This window comes from Haliaeetus albicilla, chromosome 20 (assembly GCF_947461875.1).
Source record: "Haliaeetus albicilla chromosome 20, bHalAlb1.1, whole genome shotgun sequence".
Classification (NCBI taxonomy): Eukaryota; Metazoa; Chordata; class Aves; order Accipitriformes; family Accipitridae; genus Haliaeetus; species Haliaeetus albicilla.
The window spans coordinates 8641428-8664413 of record NC_091502.1 but is presented as its reverse complement, the minus strand read 5'-3'; the positions used below and the strand labels follow the sequence as shown (position 1 = coordinate 8664413).

Sequence of the window (22986 nt, the reverse complement as noted above, 5' to 3'; positions counted from 1 at the left end):
CTCATAGAACAGTACGATTACTGCATTTTGGTCTTGGTACTTAGTGTGAATTTTGCCAATATTGTGGTTGATTTGGAGGATTATTAGGTGCTGGATAACATTCTTAAAGGCAAACAGAAAAAAAATTAAGATGGGAAGGAAGGATCCTGGAGTTGTATAAAATACCATCTTCTAGGCAGGAGCTTGATATCTTGACACATACTCCTTTTTGAAGCAAATCCACAGCAAAGATTTCATCAAAGCAGCACGTGGAAATTGTGAAGTTGTGTGGTATTTTGAAATTTTGCTGGTCTCTGCAAGGTGCTGTGCCCAATTTGTGACAGAGGCATGTGTATTCGCACATTTTTGTGTACACGTTTTTAATATAGGGAAGATGATACATGTATAAAACTAAGTTTCTTTCTGGCTGTCTAAGATGATTTAGCTAGTTCTCAAATGTAGGTAATTAAAGATAGGAAGAGCACAGATATGCAGTGAAGCTTCTGTTACTCTGAACAAAGTGAAGCACCTATGAAACATGCTTTGCCTTTCCTTCCCCCTTCAGTCCTTGAGAAGAAGGAAAGAGGGCAGAGGTGGTGCCAAAATTAATTTCTTGACAGAAGGGGAGAAATCTGAAGTGCCTGAGTGTCAATAGGGTATTTTCTAATAGTCAGTAAGTAGACAGTCTGTCTGATAGGAGACTCGTTGCTGTTCCAATGAGGAATTCTCTGTGATCACTGTCAAAACTAGGATACTGTTTCTATGGGCAGGGAAGGTGTCTGGACATTTTCTTCTAAAACTTGGGTCTTCAGATATTTGCCTAACACTGAAGTATGTAATACATGTAGCAGATCAGAACTACTGATTTTGTGTGTTGACTCTGTCATTTGAATTTCTGCCTGGTGTGACTTTCCTGTGCTTTTTGTATAATGTTTGCACCCTTCTCTGGAAAACTGTTGATTGACTGACTGCTGTGTTGAGAGATGTCACAACTGAGTCTATATCAGGTTCATGGAGTCACGGTTCCTCATTGGATCCAATGAGGAGCATAGGAGCTCTGCAGTGTGTTCCTCCTGCCTGGAGGACTGGAACTAGGAGAGCTGAGAAGTTAGAGGTTCTCCCAACAGTGCTCTTACCAGGAAACTGCTAAACCTAACTCATACTTGATAATATTAAGGATGTTATCATTTGGAGAGTACAATTTTTTTTTTTTCCAAAAAAATTTAGCACCATTACTTATCCTTCCTATTTGCTGTGCCAGACTCCTGTTTCTTCTCTTACAACCATTGTCTCATCAACAAGGAACAGAGTTGTTTCAAACTTTCCAGCTCAGCACAACTTGCTGTATATTCTTACCATAGTTCACAGTTTGCAGATGGTTGGGTTTGGAATGGGTGCTTTTTGTTTGTTTGTTTGGGTTTTTTTTGAGGGGTGTGTGGTTTGGATTTTTTTTTTTTTGGTCTTTACGCGGAAGTTTAGTTTTAGCCAGCTTCCACCCCTCAGGAGTAAGAGAGCGAACCATAGTGCTGAGTGCTCTTGAGGATGATCATGAGAGTTAATATAGGAAGGTTCAGATGGGGGAGCAAATTGCAGAAGTAAATAAATAAGTTTTCCTCTGTGTTTGTTGCACCATAACCTAAAGCCAAACATAGTTTTAACTAATGCATTGTTTTGCTTTGTTTTATGTTTTAGAAATATGGCAAATTAACATCTTGTACTGGCTGCAGAGCTCAGTGCAGGTTTTTTGACATGACTCAGTGCATAGGACCTAATGGATATATGGAGCCATACTGCTCAACTGCATGCATGAACACACACAAATCAAAATATGCAAAATCACAAAGTAAGTGAAAAGGATGATGGATTTTCATCACTGCTAAGAGTAGACTTTTTAAGTTTGAACACTGGGGGTGGGTGGTTTTGTTTTAGAATTAATCTATGCAGATGTGACTTTGTAGGGATTTTAAACTTATATTTAAAAAAAAAAAATCATCTTGTATTCAGCACGAGTAAATGGACCCATGAGGGATCATTTTCCCCACTGGCTTTTTTGCTTCATGACCGAAACAGTCTTCAACTGTCTTAAGGTTTCCTGGGAAAAAATGTTGAGACATAATGTGGTCTGATGTGTCACAGAATGATAGTGCAATTTTCATGCATATGGATTAACATTATTTTGTCTGTGATCCAACCCCACTCCATTTTATCTCCTCAAGCAACAATTGGAGAAGCATAGAGCTAGTTATAATGTATGTGGGTATTCTCTAGGTAAAATTTTTAATCTGGATGAAAGGAACTGGTAAATAACTCAAAATGTGTGTTCTTCAATATGCAAAGCAGGCATAGATCTCAATTCAGTGAACTCTAGTGAATTTTATAGAAGAAAGTGCAATTTCATATTTAATGTTGACCTTTAATGTAAGAATTCAGCAAAACCTCTGCAATTTCTTTTGTAGCAGCTGACTGGAAAACGGACAAATCTTAGCTTTTTACATTGAAATGGTGGGAAGAGCTGACCTGTTATCCAGGGTTTGGGTTTTTGTTTTTTTTTTTTGCTACTATTTTGTGTTTATTTTATTTGTAAACTACGTTTTTCTTTTAGGTATGGGAATTATTTGCCACTTTTGTAAACGAAACTCTTTACCTCAATATCAAGCCACAATGCCTGATGGAAAACTGTACAACTTTTGCAGTTCCAGTTGTGTAGCTAAATTTCAGGTTAGCTGTTGTGTTAAATCTTTTCCTCCCTAAATATTTGTGTACCTGTGTTTGTGTTAAGTATTTGCATATTAAACTAACTTGCGTGTATATACATGTTTATGAGTTGTAATTAACATAGCACATGCTTCTAGCTCCTAACAATTTCTTTGATAAAAGTACTGTTTCATAATGATAACACCAGCTGCTATCTTGAACTTATAAAATTGGATAACAACAACCCAATTCTCCTTGATACCGTAAGAAAATACAAAGCAATGTCACTGCCTATCTTATTTTTACCACCCAGCCTCTTTATGGAGATGAGCCTTGCTGTTTTGCATTGAAGATCAACAAATTTAATCTCTCTTATACTAAACACAGTAACAAAATTCTCATGTTGAATACTGTACTAACAAAGGTGTGTCATGGGGAATAGTGACTGTCTCTGAAATGAAAGGTTAGAGCCTGAGCCATTAGAACGTTTATGGATGAAACTAGCCATTTAAATTATGTTCAGAAACCTGGGTGTTGCAAGCCTAATGATTAGGCACACTGGAAGAGGCTGCTATGCTTGTTGAAAATATCATGTATTTAATATGACTTAAGGTTAAAGCATATGTAAAATGTGTTGTAGCGATTAATCTCTAGGTGATCAAGGGGCACTTTAAAAGAAAATGTTTCAATTTTTGTATGTAAAAACAGTTTTCCCAGATGTGCGCTGTATAATTGATAATTGCCTCCTCGGGTGTTTTTGGACAGTTACACCCATACAGGGTTTTCCCATTTGTCATTAAACTTTGCTGTTTCCTGTCAAGTGGAAAGCAAATCAATCTTTTAATTGCTTCCTTAATACACCCTGGATAGGACCTCCATCATGTAGCCCTGTTCTGTGCTTCCATCCTAACCGATTTAGTAGATGTCTGTCAGTGGAACTGATTAACAAAATACATGCAGATTGTTAGTATGTAATGACAGATCTGTAATACTTCTTGCAAACTCATTCAGCATCTATTTTATTCTACATGGTCTTACAATTGATTGCAGCCCCAAGAGCTCTCAGAACAAAACCTTTCTGCTATCTGAGTGAGAAAAATAAAGCTAGTGAATGACAAATACAGCCTGGGTCTTCTTGGATTTGCAGATAAATCAATATTAAGCAACATTATTATTCAATATAATTGCCAGATTGGTCGATGCTGGTTGTGGGTTTCTAATCTTACTGAGACCTTGCTGATGCTTCTGTTGCAGTTTCAGTGCTATGTGTACATCTGCCTCTTTAATGCTGTAGTAGAGTTTAGAGCAGCCATACAGTCTTTGAGTTCTCAGTAAAGACCAGGAATGGGTAGGTGGTCACTTGCTTACAGTTAGTTTGCTCAAACATTTCTGTCATAATCTAACTTTTGATAGTTTTCATATATTCACTGTCTAGAAGAATAAAGTGTATACACCATTAGATAAGAGTTGATTGTATGAGAACAGCTTCTTTGTTCCATTGATTTAGTATTTAGGTGGAAAGGATGGTATCCTACAATGTGAGTGTTGGACTGTAAGTGTTCCTGTGAGGCGCATTTTTATATCTAAGTGACACATGAGGGATTGAACCTAAACTGAGAAAATGGTTTAATCTGTTTGGTCAATTGCAATGCTTTCTGCAGTGATCTTTTATAAAAATGGCTGATTTACTATGGTGCTCTGTTTACTAATGCAGATAACTCTTGTTTTAATTTTCTGGCATTATAATCATCCCTTTTTCTTACTGTGCCTGTTCTTCCTACACGTTTTTCTGTTTAGGGACTACCCTTCTCAGAACAGAATAACTGCTATTTAAGGTCTGCATCTCCCTGCTGCAAAAATTTTAGTCCTTTTGTTTACAAATGGGTTGGAATACTTAAATTCCTAATTTGTTTACAGTATGTAATTTTATCTTATGAATAACCTTTTGTTTCTAGCTAACTGTTGTTTTAATGTATTAAAATACTCGAAAGATTCAGTTGAGCTGCTTGTTGTATAACTTATGTCCATGTCTATATTCTCCTTTGTGCGGACAGCTTGCAAGAGCATGCATCCTTGTAAGAAAAAGGGTAAAAGAGAGAATAGCCTGCTTGATGCGATTTTTGTTTGGTAGTTGATGGTAAAATAGTATGACTGTCTCTTGTCTTCTTCCATGCTCTGTCTTGGAGGATGTTATTGCAGAGTTAAGGACAGAAATGTTCCAAAGCTGTATTGTTTTAAGCCAGTTTTGCTATCAGTACCTTTACTGGGTCAGTTGAAGATCTTGCTCTGAATTTGTCTCTTAAGGGAAAAAATAACTTAATTTATTTATTGTGAACATGGAGGTTGTAGTACAAATGTCTTCCCAAAGTTACCAAGTGTGTAAGTGTCTTAAAGTACAAGCTATCTTGCAAAACGTGAGTCTATGCAAAATTTTCACAAAACTTGTGCTAAAGCTTTGACTTTTTTTTTTTTTTTTCCAATTTATGGATGTATCTGGAGAGTTGTAGGGCCAGTAGATGTAAGAATTGTAAGTACAGTGTTTTTCAGCAGGTTAGTCACTCTGGTTATTCACTAATATGTTCTCTTTCACCATCATTATGGTGTCTGTAAGTGTTCTTTGTTATATACCATACATCTCTCTTGCACACACATACATATATTTTAAAAAAGGAGTATATTGCAGCAGGAAGCATGGAGGAAGCTTGGCATGCTTGTCATAGCAATACTTGCCCAGATTTGATCATAATAAAACAATTGAGGCTTCCACACTGAGGCTGTAAGGTCTGCGTGTGCATGAGCGTAAGGGGAGTGTTTGGTTCCTTCCCGGTTTAATTTAGTGCCCTTGATTTTGCTTGTGGAACAGTCCTAGTGGGTGACTATGTAAAAGATTCCTTGTACGTATTTGTTTCTTTTTTTCACGTTGATTCTTTCAAAGTTATTTTTTCTCAACGAGAAAAAAAACTGACCATAGTCTGGCTGCCTACTAGCCCTTCCACATAAACATTTATGTACAGAAATGTTTCCGTGTTTTGATTTTGTGTTGCTTTGAGCAAGGATAACCCCTCTATCGCTTATGCTGCGGTGGCAGGGGCAGGCCAGAAGCTGTGCTTCTCTGCTGGCCTTCTCAGAAGAGTCCTAGGCTGTGTCTGCCTGCTGTTCATTAGTAGTTTGGCAGCTTAAAGCAGTTTGAGGTGGTTGCATTGAAGGCTGAAAAGGGCTTTACAGTGACTTTTTTTGCTTTGCTTGGCACTTCCCATGCTCTTGTTTTTCAAGGTAGGCTCAAGAAAAGTCAAGATTAAACATAACTATTTTTTGATTGAATTTAAGATATTCAAAAGGGTCCATATATATATATATATGATTTCAAAGATATGTTTGATAATAAGGCCCAACATTGGTAAAACCTTGCTGTTTGGGATGACCTGTGGAAGATTTTAATGAATTTATAATCTTTTTGCTGCATTAATCTTTGTGTGCAATAATGCTCCCAAATAATTCCTAAAGATATTCTCTATTCTAAGCATCTTGTAAGTTAGAGGCAGAACAAGATTATGAAAATATTATGTGCATGTCATCTTGAGTCATTAAAGTACTACACAGAAGCAGTCCTTAATTGCAAGCAGGATAATAGAAACTTTAAGGAGGTATACAATATCATCTTGTGATTAACTCTTGGTTTTACAACCATCCTCTGCTTGGTTTAGAGCTTTCAGTATTACGAATTCAGTTCTTTACTGATTTCTGTGGGAAAATACTTAGTTGACCATAGGAGTTTATGATAAAACACACTGGTTTTGTTTTAGAAGCAGTAATACTTAATTGTTTAGATTTTTTTAATCTACAGTTAGATATAAATGTTGTTTAAAACAAGTTTTAAACAATCTCAAACTCTGTTATTCTCGCCTCTCTAGCTTTTGTTACTGTTCAATTACCAGACAGCTAGACTATGTAGGGCCTGAATTTCTACCCCAGCAAACGGGAAAAGAAAAAAAGCTAGCAGTGCCATACATCAGAAAACAACAAAAACCCATGTTTTACTTTTAACTTGTAGCCCTCACAATAGGGTGGTTTGGTCTCATATTTAAAGGTAATTACAGACATCAAAAAATACAGTTCCTTTTCATTTGATGAGCACTGTAGTATATTTAATCTTCATTCCTCCCTCTGTCTTCAGTGTTTCTGTAAAAGTTGTCACATCTGCTAGTTCTTTAATATTTCCTTCATTCCTGAACTGGAGGGGGTGGGTATACTTGCTTCTTGATTTCTTTTTTTTTCAACCAGAACTTCTAGGACTTTCATTATGCTTATGTAACCTATATGGCAGCATGTGGTGAAGAAACCTGCAAATGCAGAAAGGCACAGATTGGACCTTGAACTTAAAAGCCTTTGTGGCTCTCACATTAGTAGAAGTCTTCAGCTACCTATTTAGAGCAGCCAAAGTCTAGCAAACCTCTCTCAACCACAGGGACATTTGCTGGATATAGTGGGAAAAATATGACAATACTGTGTGTGGGCATCGGACTGTGTTAAAGTTGTTATGGGACAATGGACCATTGGGATAAAGGTGGCATCTTTTCTGCTGTATGTGGCATTTTGTTCTCAGGCCCTGTCCGTAATTGGGAAATGTGCATGGCTACTTCATGTCTGCAAACTTTTGATATAGAATTAGTGCATCTGCATAAAATGATACTAGTACTAGTGCTAGCTAGTACTCACCAGTACTGGTCAACTTACGTGAGGGTTTATATCAGTAAAACTACCACAATTGGGGTTTTTTTTCAGTGTAGGTGAACCCTTAGTAACATGACAGTCTGGAAAAAAGTATCCTGTAACAGAAATGTTTTACATTTTCATTGTTACAAGGTGGAGAGGTAGTAACCGACCTGTTTGAAGAGAACTTCTTGTCTTTAAATATATTTGTCTTGTTGCAAACATGTGGGAAAGTTTGTTGAGAAGATGGACGTAAGAAATTTGTCCTCTGGATTCTTCAAGTGACCGTGATCACTACTGATTGAAATTTTGTCTTGCACATTGCATGTGTGATACACCAATATTTGTTGCTTGATCTAACGAATGTGCAAAAGACTGTTCTGTAGGCATATAAGACCTACTGGAAGACTACAGGTACTGTAAAATTGAGTTCTCTGTCTACTGGTTGCCTCAGAAAGGCACTAAGTGAATTATTCAGTTACAGAATTAAATTCTCATACCTACACATGCAATCTACAGTATTTTTCTCAGTCTGAAAACCCTTTTAATTGTTTAGGGGCTGGCTGTTTGAATGATTACATCTTCCTGCCATGGTGGTTGAGGCCAGCTGGGACTATTAGGTAGTTTCCTCTTAATCTGAGTAGATGTGGGTTTTCTCACTGAAGGCCTTTTACTTCAGTATTTGTGTTTTCAAGTGGTATGCTTAGGTAAGGTGTTGATAATCTGCCTTGGTGAGGTTTGGATTTGAAAATATTTGTAGGTCTTTGTCTGAACTTCTGTGACCAAAGTAAGGCAAGCTATGGAATGTATTTATCTGAAAATACATGGTTTGTGATTAACAGGTGTTTAGTTTTGGGAGACTGGTTTTGGGGCATTTATAATTACCCTTAAATAACAGACATTCGAAAAGTAAGGTAAAAGAAATACAACCTAAAGTAATTATTGTGGAAGCGAGGGTAAAGATTCAAGACTGGAAAACCTAAGATGGCAAGAGAAAAGGAATTAAGGGAGAAGACTAACCTGCTGTGCTTTTGCCAGAAATGCTCCTGAGTTTATAAATAAAACTCCCAAATTCTCAAAACACTATGGGCTTAATTGAAAAAACACATTTGAAGAGTAACTTTCTTTTTTAGTAAAGTGTATATATATATTTATGTTTTTCAGACTCTCAGTGTGCAGTCTTCAACAAATGGTCAGTTTGTCTCTCCCAGTGATATTCAATTGAAATGTAATTATTGCAAAAGTTCTTTTTGTTCAAAGCCAGAAGTACTGGAATGGGAGGTAAGGGATTTTTTGGTGTTACTTTTAGAATGATGAAGTGTTTAAAAGTTTTAATCTGCAACTGCAATACAGTTTTTCTAGATAGCTATTTTATAAGGTATTGAAGCTTAAAAAATCAAGTTAATAAAATCTACCTGGTTCTGTAGAATATCATTTAACTTCAGTATGGATAAAAGGAGAAGTGTTTGTTCATAAATAACAAAAAAAGCATCTGTGGAATTTGAAGAAAAATGTAATTTCTCAGATAAGCTGTAAGTTTGAAATCTGCTGTCATCTTCAGTTACTGTATGACTGTAGATATGATAGACCATTGTTACGCTTCTCTCTGAACCGAGAGAAGTATCTGAAGAGGATATGCTAAGGCTGATTGGCATATTTTCTGTTTAGCATTTTCATATGAAATGATGAGAATTTGTAGCACTCACTGTCAGCTTGAGTGAGGGTTGTTAATTTTTAGCATTAGAAGTCATACCCTAATTGTGTGTTTGCACTTCTGCTTACTTTGCATGTTAAAGTTGTGTCTTAATGCGAAACTATTACTTAAAGTTGCATTATCCAGACCTTAAGATTTTATCCATTAACCCTATTTATGATGCTTTGCAACTTTGCATTTAGAACAAAGTATATCAGTTCTGCAGCAGAGCATGTTCTGATGATTATAAGAAACTGCACTGCATAGTTACATACTGTGAATACTGTCAAGAAGAGAAAACGCTGCATGAGACGGTGAATTTCTCTGGCATCAAAAGACCCTTTTGTAGTGAAGGTATGTATGTATTTGTGGGTTTTTTCTGTAAGGTATTGGTTGTTGTAGTTTTACTGCAGTTGACTTACTGTGTTAATATTTAATGTTGAAATTGAAGGTAACAACTCACTCCATTGTACTTGAGGCTAAACCAGAATTTCCTTCATTATTATTAATGACGTGCATGTACCTTTTAATATTAGTGCATGTACCTGTTAATTTAACTGAGCCACTTTTATGGTCTTTTGTTGAGTTTTTCACCACTTACTCCAGGTTAAGGAAGAGTGGATAATACTCCTAAGTGTGTGTGTAAATGCATACACAGATACATTTGTATGCATATGCGTATATACATATGCACAAAAAATTATGCATAAATTCTTTTTTTGAAATTTATGCAGCAGAGCCTATACCAACACTAACTGCATTGAGGAATACCAAGCTTTTTCTTTAATTAGTATTTTCAAAATTTAACTTGATAGTGGAAACTCTGTGTTGGCTTAGAATGGTCATTCAGCAATAACTCAAATGATGCCTGTTGATATATGTTGATTACTGTTATTATAATTTTCCTGACTAATGATTTGGATTTTCAAAAAGAAAACAAACTAAAAAGGAGGTATATGGACATAGGATTCTTTTAAGTTGCGTTTAAATATTGTTTTAATAGAAACAGCAAAATACAGTCTTAACAAGAACCTGTCCTTTCCACTTCTCGTGAGCTGTCCTTCGATACTGGTATTTAATCCTGATCTTAGAAGTTTAACTGTGAGTTTGGATGACCTATCTGTGGAGGATATAGTGCATATTTTTTCTTTAGTTATACTAATAATGCTTTCACTATCATTTGATAAACACTGCTGAAGATCTCTGCTTTCAAGCAGATTAAACAGCAGCTGTGCCAATTTACTTGTAGCATGATCCTGTTAAGCTGGAGAGGGGTGCAGTGCAGGGCTGGAGGCAGCCTTCCCTCCATGCAGTTCCCTTATAGTTCTGGATTCTGCAATCTTTTGTTTCTGATGAATGGAGTGTGGTGGCTTAGGTTTCTTTGCCATCATTATTTTCTTCTTGTGTTCTGGACTGCAAAGCGATAGCTGGAAAGGAAAAAAGGACAAAGCAAGGCCCAGTTTTAGAGCATATCATTGCAGTGCTCAATAATATCTACCTAGAAATTGTATCTGTGAAGAAAACAATTCCACAGAATATATTCAAAGACAAGAGCAAACTTCTTTTGGCCTGGAGATTACAGTATATGCTGGTGTTGCTGTGAATACTTATGACTCCCTCATTTTAAAGCCTAGTGGCTGTCACAACAAAATCAGTAAGATTCATAATGCAAGCTATGCCATATTTCTAATTCTGGAGATATATTTCTGTATGAGGAGGCTTGAAATAAGTGAGGACTTGTATTTCCTATTGGAAAAGGAAGGAAAGAAATAAAACCACTCTCTCCGGCATGAATGCAGTTACTAAATGGGGGTAATCCTTTGCCAGATGTCTTTGTGTGGGTCCTGAGTCTGCATGTGTTGGACTGCCAGCCTGAGAGCAAAGATGATCGTTATGAGGATTAATATGCCAAATGTTACCATTAAAACAGAGTTTCTTGGCTTACTGTGATGATCTGAACCACTGAGTAATAGAGAGAATGTAGTCAAAAGCACCATGAAGTAGAATGTAACTTGAATAAATACAGCACACATCTGCTAGCTGTAGCTTAGGTCTACTTTGTGATCCATATGAGAAAAGCCATCTGTGTTACCTGATGAAAATAAACTGCTGACCTTGTGAGAAGCACTGTAGAAACAACCTAGGCCCTGTATTTTAAATGAAAACCAGCGATCGTCATTGATTGCTGCAGAAGTAGTGGAATCCAAGAGTTAACAGCGTTTACATCTGACGCAGGGAGGAGAGGGCCAGGTCTTTAGGTGGACTGAGCAGAGGTCAACAAATAGAAGTTCCATCATCAGAGGTGATAGATTTCTCTTCCCCCTTTTCTAGGCACCCAAACTCCACCAGTTTTTCCTTGATGTCATAGCTTTCTTCCAGAAATATGTCCAACTGTTTGTAAAGTAGAAAAACTAGCAGATGTACCAAATAAACTTGTTGGATATGGAGGCCATGCTGGTTTTGATATTGCAAAGTGTTCAAGAAACTTCACATAGATTATTTTGTTGAGCATGCAATTACTCTTCAGCAGAAGTCAGTGTATCACAGTTTGAGAAGAAATAACCCAAGGTGCTCAGTCACAAAAGTTATTGGCATTTTTGGAAGAAATTGGAACTCTCAGGGGAAAATACTGGAAAATTTCAGGTGTGTAAAAGAAGGCTCCTAGATAAAATCAACGGAAGTTAAACAGGTGTTGAAATTTCTGCAAGGGTGCTTATTTGTTCATCCTCAAGCAAACTGATGGGAAAGCATATATAAGATAAACCACAAATACCCCTCGACTGCTGAGGCCTGCCTAGGTGGAGTACTGAAAATGTCGTCATTCCTCTGCTCACGTTCTTCATACCTGAGGTTTTTTTACACATGCACATACATATATATTTACACACAAGCCCTGCCACCCACATTAGTCTCTGGGATCAGTATTTCTGTGCAGTTCCATTCCAGCTCTGCTGCTTTATGTGTTTTTCTTGAGATATTTAAAAAATATGTGCAGTGACCAGCTGAAACTTCTGTTGCAATAAGGTATAATTAGAACTGACCTATCATTTGTGCTAAAGATGGTTATTAATTCTTTTGTGGAGTACAGTATGCTCTTTCTGTCCAAAACTCAGATGCTACATGGGGGATGAACAACCTGAACAGACTAGTTAAGAGTTTAGTCTGTTCCCCTGATGCCTTAGCACTTAGCATTTGGAAATCAAACTGTCCTGGTGTTTTGCCACTAGAATGGCTCATTCAAAAATACCAGTATCTAAATTAAATAAGATGTATATTGTATATGCTAAAGCAAGAAGATCAAAGTTGTTTGTGGATTTTTATGTATGTATAGTTGCCTGAGTGACAATTGAGGATAGGCTGTGCAAGCTTTTAATCCTGAGGAAATCTCCAAGTTACTGAGTTTTGAGGTTTTTTAACATATGTCCCTTTTGAGGGTCTAGGAGAACAAATCAGTCTTCGGCAATCCAGCATTGGAACTATTTTATGATGAGTACCACATAACTTTTTTTACTTGTAGACTTATTTTGCATTTAATTCATCTTTTTCAATAGAGCTACGTGTTATGATTTAAATAACACAGGCTTTGTAACAATTTTATAATGTGAATTTTAATAACACTGATTCATATCCAGTAGTCTGCTTCTTGGAAGGAGAAGGTCAGTAAGCTGTGGAGTAACTCAGTTATCTGATGCTAGGGAGTTCTTTTCAAGTGGATAATACAGATAAAAGACAGCTATGAAGCTAGCAGCTGTACTATCATCTTGGTAGTATGCTAATAAGTTTCTGGGAATTAATGGATTCTGCAAATTAAACACAATGTAGACGATTCTCATGTTACATCTAAGTAGAGATAACCCCTTTTGAAATACTGTAGAGCTGACAAGTGGAAAAAGAAATTTAGAAAATCAAGTGATTTCAGAACTGAGTATGTCTAGGAAAGGTGTATATTTAGTTAAAGCATTGTAGATTTTAGAGTGGCATTTGTCCAACCACAGCTGCACAGTGGATTGTTCAGTAGAGTATACTATTAATTTTTAGATTTATATGAAAACATTACAGATATTGGGAATAGCCTAAACAAGAGTGTGTTAAATTTTATACAGGTGCTTATGTATGAATGTTTCGCAACCAGTTAAGATATTACCTGAAATTTATAGCAATTCCTGTTATTACTAGAAATGTTAACAAACCAGTCTCAAAACTGATGTGTGATATGAAGTGTTACTAAGACTTAGTTATAGTTGCTGGGCTTCTCAAGTAGGTGGAGAACTGCGCTGAGGGCAGGTTGGTACGCTGGCCCTGCGCACTGAGCTGCTGGGTTCCCCTGGGCGAAGGGGGTTGCCATCAAGCCTGCTTGAACCTCTTCATTCCTGATGTTTGTTTTTGTTGTTGTTAAATGTGAGTGCTACAGAAACTGTTTAAACACAGCTTTTTTTATAGTTTATATTATCAACTGTGTATTTTTAGAGACACTGATACACCTTTTAAAAATATAACGTACAGAATTTGGGCTAGCATACAGAAATTTTTGAAGATAGTAGTGTGCTGGTTTTGGCACCCATTTTTATGAAAAATGTTATGGCATAATTACAACTTCCTAACTGCGTGCTACTTTGCCATAGGACCTCATAAAGCTATCAAGGATTGGTAAGTAGTGTAGAATGTAGTTAGAGGGCAAAAAAAATTATATGTAGTATATGTAAAATTTCATATCACAGTTAAGTGTTTAGCATAATATCTTCTGTTATAAGCTCTCAGGTTTGTGCTGCACAGAGCTCTTATCTCCCTCTCTGCAGCTCTGACAGTGGCCTACCATGTTAAAATAACTTGTGCTTGCTATGGTGCCTTTTCAGCTTTAGCCTACCGTGTTAGACAGTTTGGTTTTGCTTCTGACCTCTTCCTTTGGCAGTGTCCCTCCGAGATAAATTCTAACCTGAAATATCAGCTTCCTTGTGGCTTTCTTTTGAAGGTTTATTTGGTGCTGAGTTGGAATATCCTGGCAAAGAGGGACAAATGAAAAGCAAAGCATGTCTTAAATACTGTAAAATGTATGATCCATAAAAATTCCCTTTCACAATTATAAGAGTCATGTTGTTACTGAGGGAAGGTATTCCTTTCCCACAGATAAGGTTAGTAGAAAACTGGAAGTCAACTTTAGAGAGATTTTGAGGTGCTTCGGTTATTCTGAGAGAATATGATCTCCTTTCACTGCTGTCGTGGTTTAACCCCAGCCAGCAACTAAGGACCACGCAGCCACTCACTCACTTTCCCCTCACCCAGTGGGTTGTGGGAGAGAATCAGAAGGAGGAAGGTAAAGCTCGTGGGTTGAGATAAGAACAGTTTAATAGAACAGAAAGGAAGAAGCTAATAATTATAATAATAACAATAATAAAATTACAATAATTGTAAAAGAATTGGAACGTACAAAACAAGTGATGCACAATGCAGTTGCTCACTACTCGTCGATCGATGCCCAGTTAGTTCCCAAGCAGTGATCCACACCCCCAGGCCAACTCCCCCCAGTTTATATACTGGACATGACGTCACATGGTATGGAATATTCTTTTGGCCAGTTTGGGTCAGCTGCCTTGGCTCTGTCCTGTGCCAACTTCTTGTGCCCCTCCAGCTTTCTCGCTGGCTGGGCATGAGAAGCTGAAGAATCCTTGACTGAGTATAAACACTACTTAGCAACAACTGAAAACATCAGTGTGTTATCAACATTCTTCTCATATTAAATCCAAAACATAGCACTATACTGGCTACTAGAAAGAAAATTAACTCTATCCCAGCTGAAACCAGGACAACTGCTATGGACAAAAGTTACAATGGGACATCCCTGACATCCATTTGAGCTGTGGCAGTTTTCATTAGAGAGCTCTGATTGGCATAGTGCAGTTGTTCAGGCCATGTCGTCTTATTTAGTAGTCTAGTGTTAAATCGTTGAGCTGCAGATGACTATTCCAAACAAATTTTGTTACTGTAAAAGCTCAAAGATACTTTTCTGATGATAAAAATGAGTTAAGGTAAAAAAGACAGCATATTCAATTCAGAAAAGTCCCTTATGAAATACTTAACAGGCTCCCTTGCTGCAGAAGCACTAAATGAAAGCTCTTGGCTATGTTGAAGGAAAGCAGAGGTCCGTGCCTTCCAGACAAACGCACATGGAAGAGCTGGAGAGTTGGTTCTTGTGGTATTCCACTCATGGAAGAGTCTGATCGTGTAGATGTAGTTTCCAATTGGTGCTTTTTGGATGCATATCTTCTGGAATGACTTGAAAATTTTCACTTGTTAACCTGGCTTTTGATACTTCTGACATTGTTCTTTTAGTTGGGGAAGTCAAAAGATAGAACTATGCTCAGGATGACATTATATGTTTATCTTCCCTCTGTCTATAGAGGGAGAACATTGATACTCTTAAAGTAATGTTATTTAAATTTTGACTACAGGTTGTGCTGAATCTTGAGATTTTTTTTGTTCATAGAGAGCTGATTTCTAACATAGTAAAGAATATCAAGTGAAATCCTGTGCATTGTTCAACTACAGTGGTCCTTGTTAGATTGGCGTTCTTTGGTGTTAATTCCACTGTTGTGTCTTTGAAGAGGTTTGAGACAGTTCTTTAAGCAAAGACAGCATTGGCTATTGCAGATAAGTGGTGATGATGATTTAAGATGCTGAGATTATGAGCATATGAAGATGAAAGCTTATGAAGATGCTTCTTATTAACCTGAAAGAATAATCAACTTGAAAAGATTTAAGAACAAGCAAAAACTGAGTAACTGGATGGGAGTAGGAGGGAGGAGGGAGGAAGGAGCTAGTATCTAATATGAGAAAATATTAGGATAAAGTGAGGATGTACTAAAGTTGAATTGAATAATAAAATAATAAAAGGTTTTTAAGCAGAAGATAAGGAAGGAAGTGGGATACACAACCTCTCTGTTACACAGAGAGGATGGGGTCTATTTTAATGGTAATCCAAGCAGGACCCCAAATTGGATGTGTTGCATCTGTTTTCCTAAGGATAGTGATGTTTATTGTGAAGCCAGAGACAGCGGATGGTAGGAATGTGGGTATGGAAGAGGTGGCTTTTGCATTCAACTCAATACAGAGAGTGGCAGCAGAAAGATGTGGATGTAACATAGCTCCAGAAATCTTCAAGACCTAGCTTGTGATGCTACAGGCTTCTTGATATTACAGGCTTGTGATGTGACAGGCCTGTTGTTACTCTTCTCTAGATGAAGTTGTTAAAGGGTAAAAGTCAAAGTTACTACAAGATGAAAGAACAGCAAGTCTTCTATGTAGCTTGAAGGAGGAGAAAGGTAGTCTAGTAAGTGCAGCCTTTCAGAGGTTACCTGCTTGCTTTTAAGATTGAACAATTACTTTCTATAAAAGTTGTTATTCTCCGTGGTCAAAAGAGACTTGTGTTGAGGACTCAGGAAGTGTTTTGAGCTCAGCATTCCTTTTTCACAGCTGCTTGATGTGCAAATGTACTGAACTTCCAGTAATTCTGGTAGGTGCTGCTGGTAGAATAGTATCAGGTTCTTAGTAGCTTGCTTGTACTGAGTCTGCAGATGGTCAAGTGAAGCATGTTTCCTGCTGCGGGTAGCTGGACCTGGCAGTTCTTGGGTCTGCTAAGAGAAAGGAAGCTCTCTTGACCTGGAATATGCCTGAAGTAAAAGTTTGGATGAACTGCTTTTGTGTTCTCCTGTCAGTAAGCCTCTGTTGCATGTGTTCAGATCCTTATCCTCTCTGTACAGTTTATGTGGGGAAGCAAAGTTCCGGGCTGGTGGAAGGGGTAAGCTTTGTGTTGGGTTTTGCTTGGAAACCAGAATTCTAATAGCATAATTAAGGATATGTTACGTTGATTTAGCAGATACTCAGCTACTTCTTTTTAGCCTGGTTCAGATTTTGAGTTGAAGATACTTTGTCTGAAAATGCTCCTTAATGGTCTCTCTGAGACAGTTGACTTGCAGGGTGGTTTTCTGTTAGAACTTTGCTAAAGAACGTAATTGATTACCTGTGTAACTTACACCAAATGACCTGCACTTAATTTCAAAGAAAAATTGCAAGAACTATTTTCTCTGAGAGTCACCTTAAAGCACTAGAGACTTCCATCTGGTCACACTATAACTTGTGTGTCTGGTGTTATAGCAGAAATCTTGAGGAACTTGGATTTTACTCATATCTTTTTGTTCAAGATGTTGGGACTGTCAGCTGTTTGTCTTAGGCAGTGCTTACACTCATGAAACCCAAGTCCCCAGGGGAGGTAGGCTGGCCAAACCCTCAGGATTTTAGTGTTGATAATGGAAAGATTAGACAACCAGTGCCTTTTGTATTACTCATCCGCAATGTAGTGTCAGTCAAAGACCACTTCTTGGTCACATCTACAAAGCCAGCATGGATGCTACTGCTCTATTGATTCAGGATTTACATTGTGCACTGTGAAGTCCAAGTTGTTTGAGCTCAGAATCTGTTTTGCCAAAGGAGAATACCTTTCTCTCTATTTCAAAGAAAGTCTTACTATTCCAGTCAAAACCATAGCATTATAATAAAAAGTTATATCCTAGGTATGCAGAGAGTACCAAGGACCAATTTAAAATACATCCTATAAAAATAAAGGCTTTTTGTTTTCCCTTTGTCCGAAGTGACAAGATCTTGAAGCAACCGAATGTTCCCTGGTCAGGTGGATTAAGTTACCTATTACAAAGATATGAAAAAAGTATCGGACAAATCTGAAGAATTTTGCTCATGATGTTGCAGAAAGAAAAGCCTGTGCTTCCATTTTAGAAGTCTTTGGGGTTGTAACAATCTTATGTCAGCATCTGAAGGTCTATAAAGGGGGATTTTCTGTCTTCTGTATAGGCCTCCTTCAGCAAGAAGCCCTGCAGTCAGTGATCTATAAAACCCCCCATGTTTTTCAGGTATTTAGCCTTAAGGGCTGGAATTTTGGACTTGTTGTTTCCCCTTAGTGTTCACTGCTCATTATTTTCCATGAGTCACAGAGATGTGGGAGATGTTTGACTGTAGAATGAAAAATATCTTACATGATAACTTTTTGTAATGCAACAGCACTGTCTTCTTCAATTTAACTCGCTATAGTTTAGCAGCCAAGAAAAATTTCAGCTTTGTCCATTCCTTTTTGTAGACTATTTAGCCAGGTGCACAGAGCTTACCTGATGGGTAGTAGAGTACTTCTACTAATCAATCGTTTTGAAAGGTTGATGCAGTGTTGAATGGCTCTTCTAAGGCACAGCTGAAGAGGAGGATACATTGTGGTGCTGAGCTCTGTCTGGAATTGTAAAGAAGCAAAAAGAATCTGATGCCCTGTACAGTAAAGAGAGATACAGCCAGCAGGAAAAAATACTGGCAAGAAATTTTCAATGCTTTAACGGGTACTTCTAAGTAAGAGCTTGCACACACTGGTATCTTCAGGATTATTATTTCCTTCAGAGCAGTATATTTAACATCCAAACTAGTTGCACTGTAAGGGTGATGGCTTGATTTGGTACTTTCCATCTGTGCTGCCTGTTTTGTGTGTTAGTAATTTTCTTTATTCTGTTGTTAAAGAATCAGATATATAAAAAAACCCAAACCAGTTTAAAACACAATTACCTACCATATCTTATTTGTACGATAGTCTGTAATTGTCTTGTTTTGACATTGGTAGCAAATTTAAGTTGTTAGAAAAGCTTGTAGTATTGCAAGTTAAAATTCTTCCTTTTGTTTTGGAAGATGCTGTCTGCTGCAGCTTCCACTTGCATTCTTGTGCTTTTAGTGATTTTAAAATAGTATCTCAGTTTCACACATATGAAATTGTACCCTAACGGGCAACAGCACAAGTCACTTAATTGAAGTTACTGAGTACATTATAATTATAATATTTTTATATTCTGTATGCCAGAGGAACTGCAGCATGTATGTTACATATTGAGTTTTATAACTTACCAGAAGTACAGAAGTCTACATGTGTTAGACTATAAGCCCAAGCAGAGTGGGCACTTGGAAGACTTGAGTTCCAGTCTTGGTGGTACTGTGATATTTGGGAGATCATAAAAACAGGTGTAGTACCTTAGATTAAAGGTCTGTGTAGGTGTTGTCTCGTCCCTCCAGTGTTTAATATAGACTTCATCTTCTCATGCTGTTCTCTTCTGTAAAATTAGCACAATTACAGAGATATATGGTATAAGATTTAGGCATCAGCTGAATAGACAGTAGATATGAGGTAGTTGAAATACATTATATTCTCAAAATAGCCTATGTAATAGCTGCAGTATTCATCTTTTAATGCATTTAATACATTAGAATGTCTTTTCTAATTTGCTTAAGGGATGATCAGATTATTGATGAATATAGCGCTCATTATGGCAACCTTGAAATTATGACTGCATAGCAAATGCAAAAAAAAAAAAATCCCCAAACCCACCTCATGTGAAAAGAAAAAATAAAAGATTCATTGCATACAAATCCTACACAAATTTAATATGTAAACTCCTGTCATTGCATAATTATTCTCAGTGCTGATCATTGCTTACTTTATAGTTCATATTTTTTAAGAAACTATTCAGTTCTTACATCATCTTGTGCCTATTAGTGTTCTTAAAAATTAATGAGTTGTCTTAAGTGGTTTGTTGTATTAATATGAATGAAAGTAGTAATAGAAATCAATAGAAAGTTGATCTTTAAAGATAGGTACTGTTTTCGTGGACAGTGTTGTCTAGTTTAAAATTTCTGCTTGTCATTGTCTGGATATCTGGCATTCTGAGGATGTGTAACTAAGCAATGTAATTTCAAGTCAACACTTTTGCATGGATCTATATGAAAAGAAAATTACAGGGTTTTTTCTGACTGTTTATTCAGGGATTTGATAAGCACAGATTCAAGTGTAGTGTTTTGAAAAAGATGCAGACATCACATGAAACCGTAGAGTTGTGCAGGAAAGGTATTAAGGTAAAAATGTCTTGAAATACAGTCTATTATGCAACCTGAATTTGTCTGAAGCCCCAGTTGTTAGCTGTTGTTGTATTCATTTAATTTTCAACATTTAACTGTGATATCTCTCTGTAAAAATTACTTTGTTCCTAATGTTTAAAATCTGTTTCCAGGCTGCAAGCTGCTATATAAACAAGACTTTGCAAGACGGTTAGGACTGAGATGTGTTACTTGTAATTACTGCTCACAGCTGTGCAAAAAGGGAGCAACTAAGGAACTTGATGGTGTAGTGAGAGATTTCTGCAGTGAAGAGTGCTGTAAAAAATTTCAGGACTGGTACTACAAGGCAAGTAACTCAGAATTTTTGACGAGAGCTCCACAGTTAAAAACCCCCAAAATGCACATGTGAGGATATCTCAAGGACTGTGCAGCAAATATGGCTTACTTCAGCAAAGCATTTGCTACACAATAAGCAAATGTATTAATTTCATCATTTGAGTTTTCTTAAAGCAGCATTTCTACCATCTGATTTTATTAATTCATTTGGCAAGGAAGTCTTGAGTTACAGAAAAACAAGAAACTGTATATTTGTTACTTTACAATTCCAATTTTTTCTCTTCAACTGATACCATACTTTTCTTGTCAAAACTTCTTAAATGTGTATTCAGAATGTTGAAACACTGTTAATAGCAGCTGGATGATACCTTGAGTTGACTGATGATAAACTAGGTTAGAGGAGTTTTTCTTGTTCCTGCTTTTGCCTCCTTTTTTGCCTTTTCCCTTCTCCCACAGTTTGAACTGCAGAGGCTTTGATTGTTCAGTATTTCCCAGTGGAAAGGATGCCAAAGGGAAAAGCAAGACCAAATGGATTTCTAATAAAAGTTTAAATCAAACAGATGGCATCTATTTCTAAATCTCTGGAAGCTTAACTACCTTGTGAAGCACAACCAGCAAAGAGTTCATGTTAAGAGGTTTTTTGTCTTAATTTTTTGAAAGAAATAAAGGTGAAATCGGACTGGGTTTAACCTGTGATTAGTGCCATGGATAAAATATTTGATCTCTGGTATGAACATCCTGGAAAGCTACACTGATAATACCAAAACATGAACTACACTTGTGGATGCAATTGCAAAAAAAGACAGTAGAAAATTCATCACCTTACCAAAACTCTGTACGCAGCCTGGAAGGCAATAAAAAGTTAGAGGGCTAGATACAAATCCTGTAATTCAAGATGATCTACCTACCATAAAAGAACTGAATCTGAAGATGTATCTGGTATTTTGGAATGGCTGGTTCCAGAAATGTTGCAGCCAAACATTAAACCTTTATTTTGAATAATGTATGTAGGGTCCTGTAGACATTCCTGAAAGAAAACTACTGAAGACCAGGATGTGTTTCTTCTGTCTCGTGTGAAAATAGGGTGATGAAGCTTGGCTGCAAAGTTCTTAAACTTACTAAAATGTTAGCTTCATACAATAATATTTAATCTATATGCCTTAAAACTTGGGGTATGGGGTGAAATTTATCCCTGCATAAAAAGTGCCTTCTAATAGAGAAGTTAATAAAGCTTTAGTGTGCTTTAGAAATCTCTTGGTGATTCAGCAAAGAATATAGTATGGGGGTGTGCCTACCAAACTAGTTTCATGTACATAAACTTCTGTGGAAACTTGTACTCTGATTGAGGTTTGAGAACCACTTGAAAACTCTGACTTCAGGTTATCCTTCTGATCTGTGGGGTAAGGCAGTAACTTAATTGGCCCATTAAGTCTGCTTAAGAAATGCTGTTGGTACTGTGGTACAGGAAAGTTAGACATGATGCCATGAAAAGGCAATTTAATCTAAATAGACTTGCTGGTAACTAGTGACTTTTGATGATACTGAAGTGTTAGGTATTTTTACTTTTCGAATCTTACGCTTGCTAGTGAAACAAGTGTTACATGATGTTGAATTGTTGTAATTTTTATCAAATCTTTTATCAAGTCTTAAAGCCTTTGCCTGATTTAGTTCTGGTTATAAAAGTTTGGGATTTATTACATGGGGAGGACTTGTAATAGGTTTTGGAAAATTGTGTGTTTTGCTGCAATTGTCTTTTTTTTTTTCTTTTTTTTTTCTTCTTTACATCTTTGCTGGTAACTTCTCCCTCTTTTATGAAAGTCACTCCAGATATCTTAGATTTGGTAGTGCATTGTTAGCTGATGTTCTTACCTAGTCATAAATAGATAATGATCAAAATATAGGAAGACAGAATAGGTACGGACCCCTCCCTGAATTTGTACTCCATTTGCTGTTTTGTCTGTTAGCTTCTTAAAAGAATAGTTACATATGTATGAGCTTTGTCTCATTTATGCAATGTCCAGTGTTATTTTGGAGTTTCAATGAATTTATATATAAAGAGAAATAAGTAGTGATAACCTAGTAATGTTTTAACACCAGCATTGTGTTCATTAAACAAGTGTTTGTTTCCATCTTCTTTGTCTACTTTTTTTTATGGACACATCTTTCTCATGTAGTATTATCTGGAAAACATCTTAACTTTTAAAAATAATTAAGTATTATGGGAGAACTTCCCTCAATGCCAAAATTTTCTTCTCAAAAGCCAGAAGAAGGTAGCCGTGGTAGAAGCACAACAGACTGTTATTCAGAAGTATTAGAAGCACATCAGACTTACCTAGAAGTGTTATTCAAACCTAATATGAGGGATTGGAATGTAAAAGAATAGTTCAGTCCTAATCCTCTGTTGGGTGACAGCTACAGTTACCAGTTGGTGCCAAGTTCTGATGAAATTTCTACTGTATGGTGTCCACGCACCTCTAAGACAAAAGGTAAAATTTTTGGTGTCTTGAGGTTAGCTCCCTAAGTTATTAGAGCTCCTCCTGTAAACTTCAATTGCGTGCCATGGTTTGGATGTTAATCTGAAAAATGCCTGGGAAATTTCAGTATAAATGTTTTAGTAGCCTCATGTTTGATGACAGTTTCAATCATTT

At 36.8% G+C, this 22986-nt stretch overlaps 1 protein-coding gene across 16 annotated transcripts in view; it reads left to right on the top strand.

The window, feature by feature from the left end:
- The window catches only part of ZMYM2 (zinc finger MYM-type containing 2), a 97088-nt gene that overhangs the window by 48488 nt on the left and 25614 nt on the right, over positions 1-22986 (top strand). For 15 of the 16 annotated variants that reach the window (XR_011328967.1, XM_069808202.1, XM_069808204.1 and 12 more), the window contains 5 exons: positions 1672-1822; positions 2582-2697; positions 8548-8664; positions 9280-9430; positions 20176-20348. Coding sequence is in view for 15 of the 16 variants with exons in the window: in XM_069808202.1 (XP_069664303.1) it covers positions 1672-1822; positions 2582-2697; positions 8548-8664; positions 9280-9430; positions 20176-20348 (708 nt within the window). In the remaining variant the exon portion in view is untranslated. The remainder of the gene's footprint in view (positions 1-1671; positions 1823-2581; positions 2698-8547; positions 8665-9279; positions 9431-20175; positions 20349-22986) is intronic. The other variant, XM_069808212.1, reaches the window with a different exon arrangement.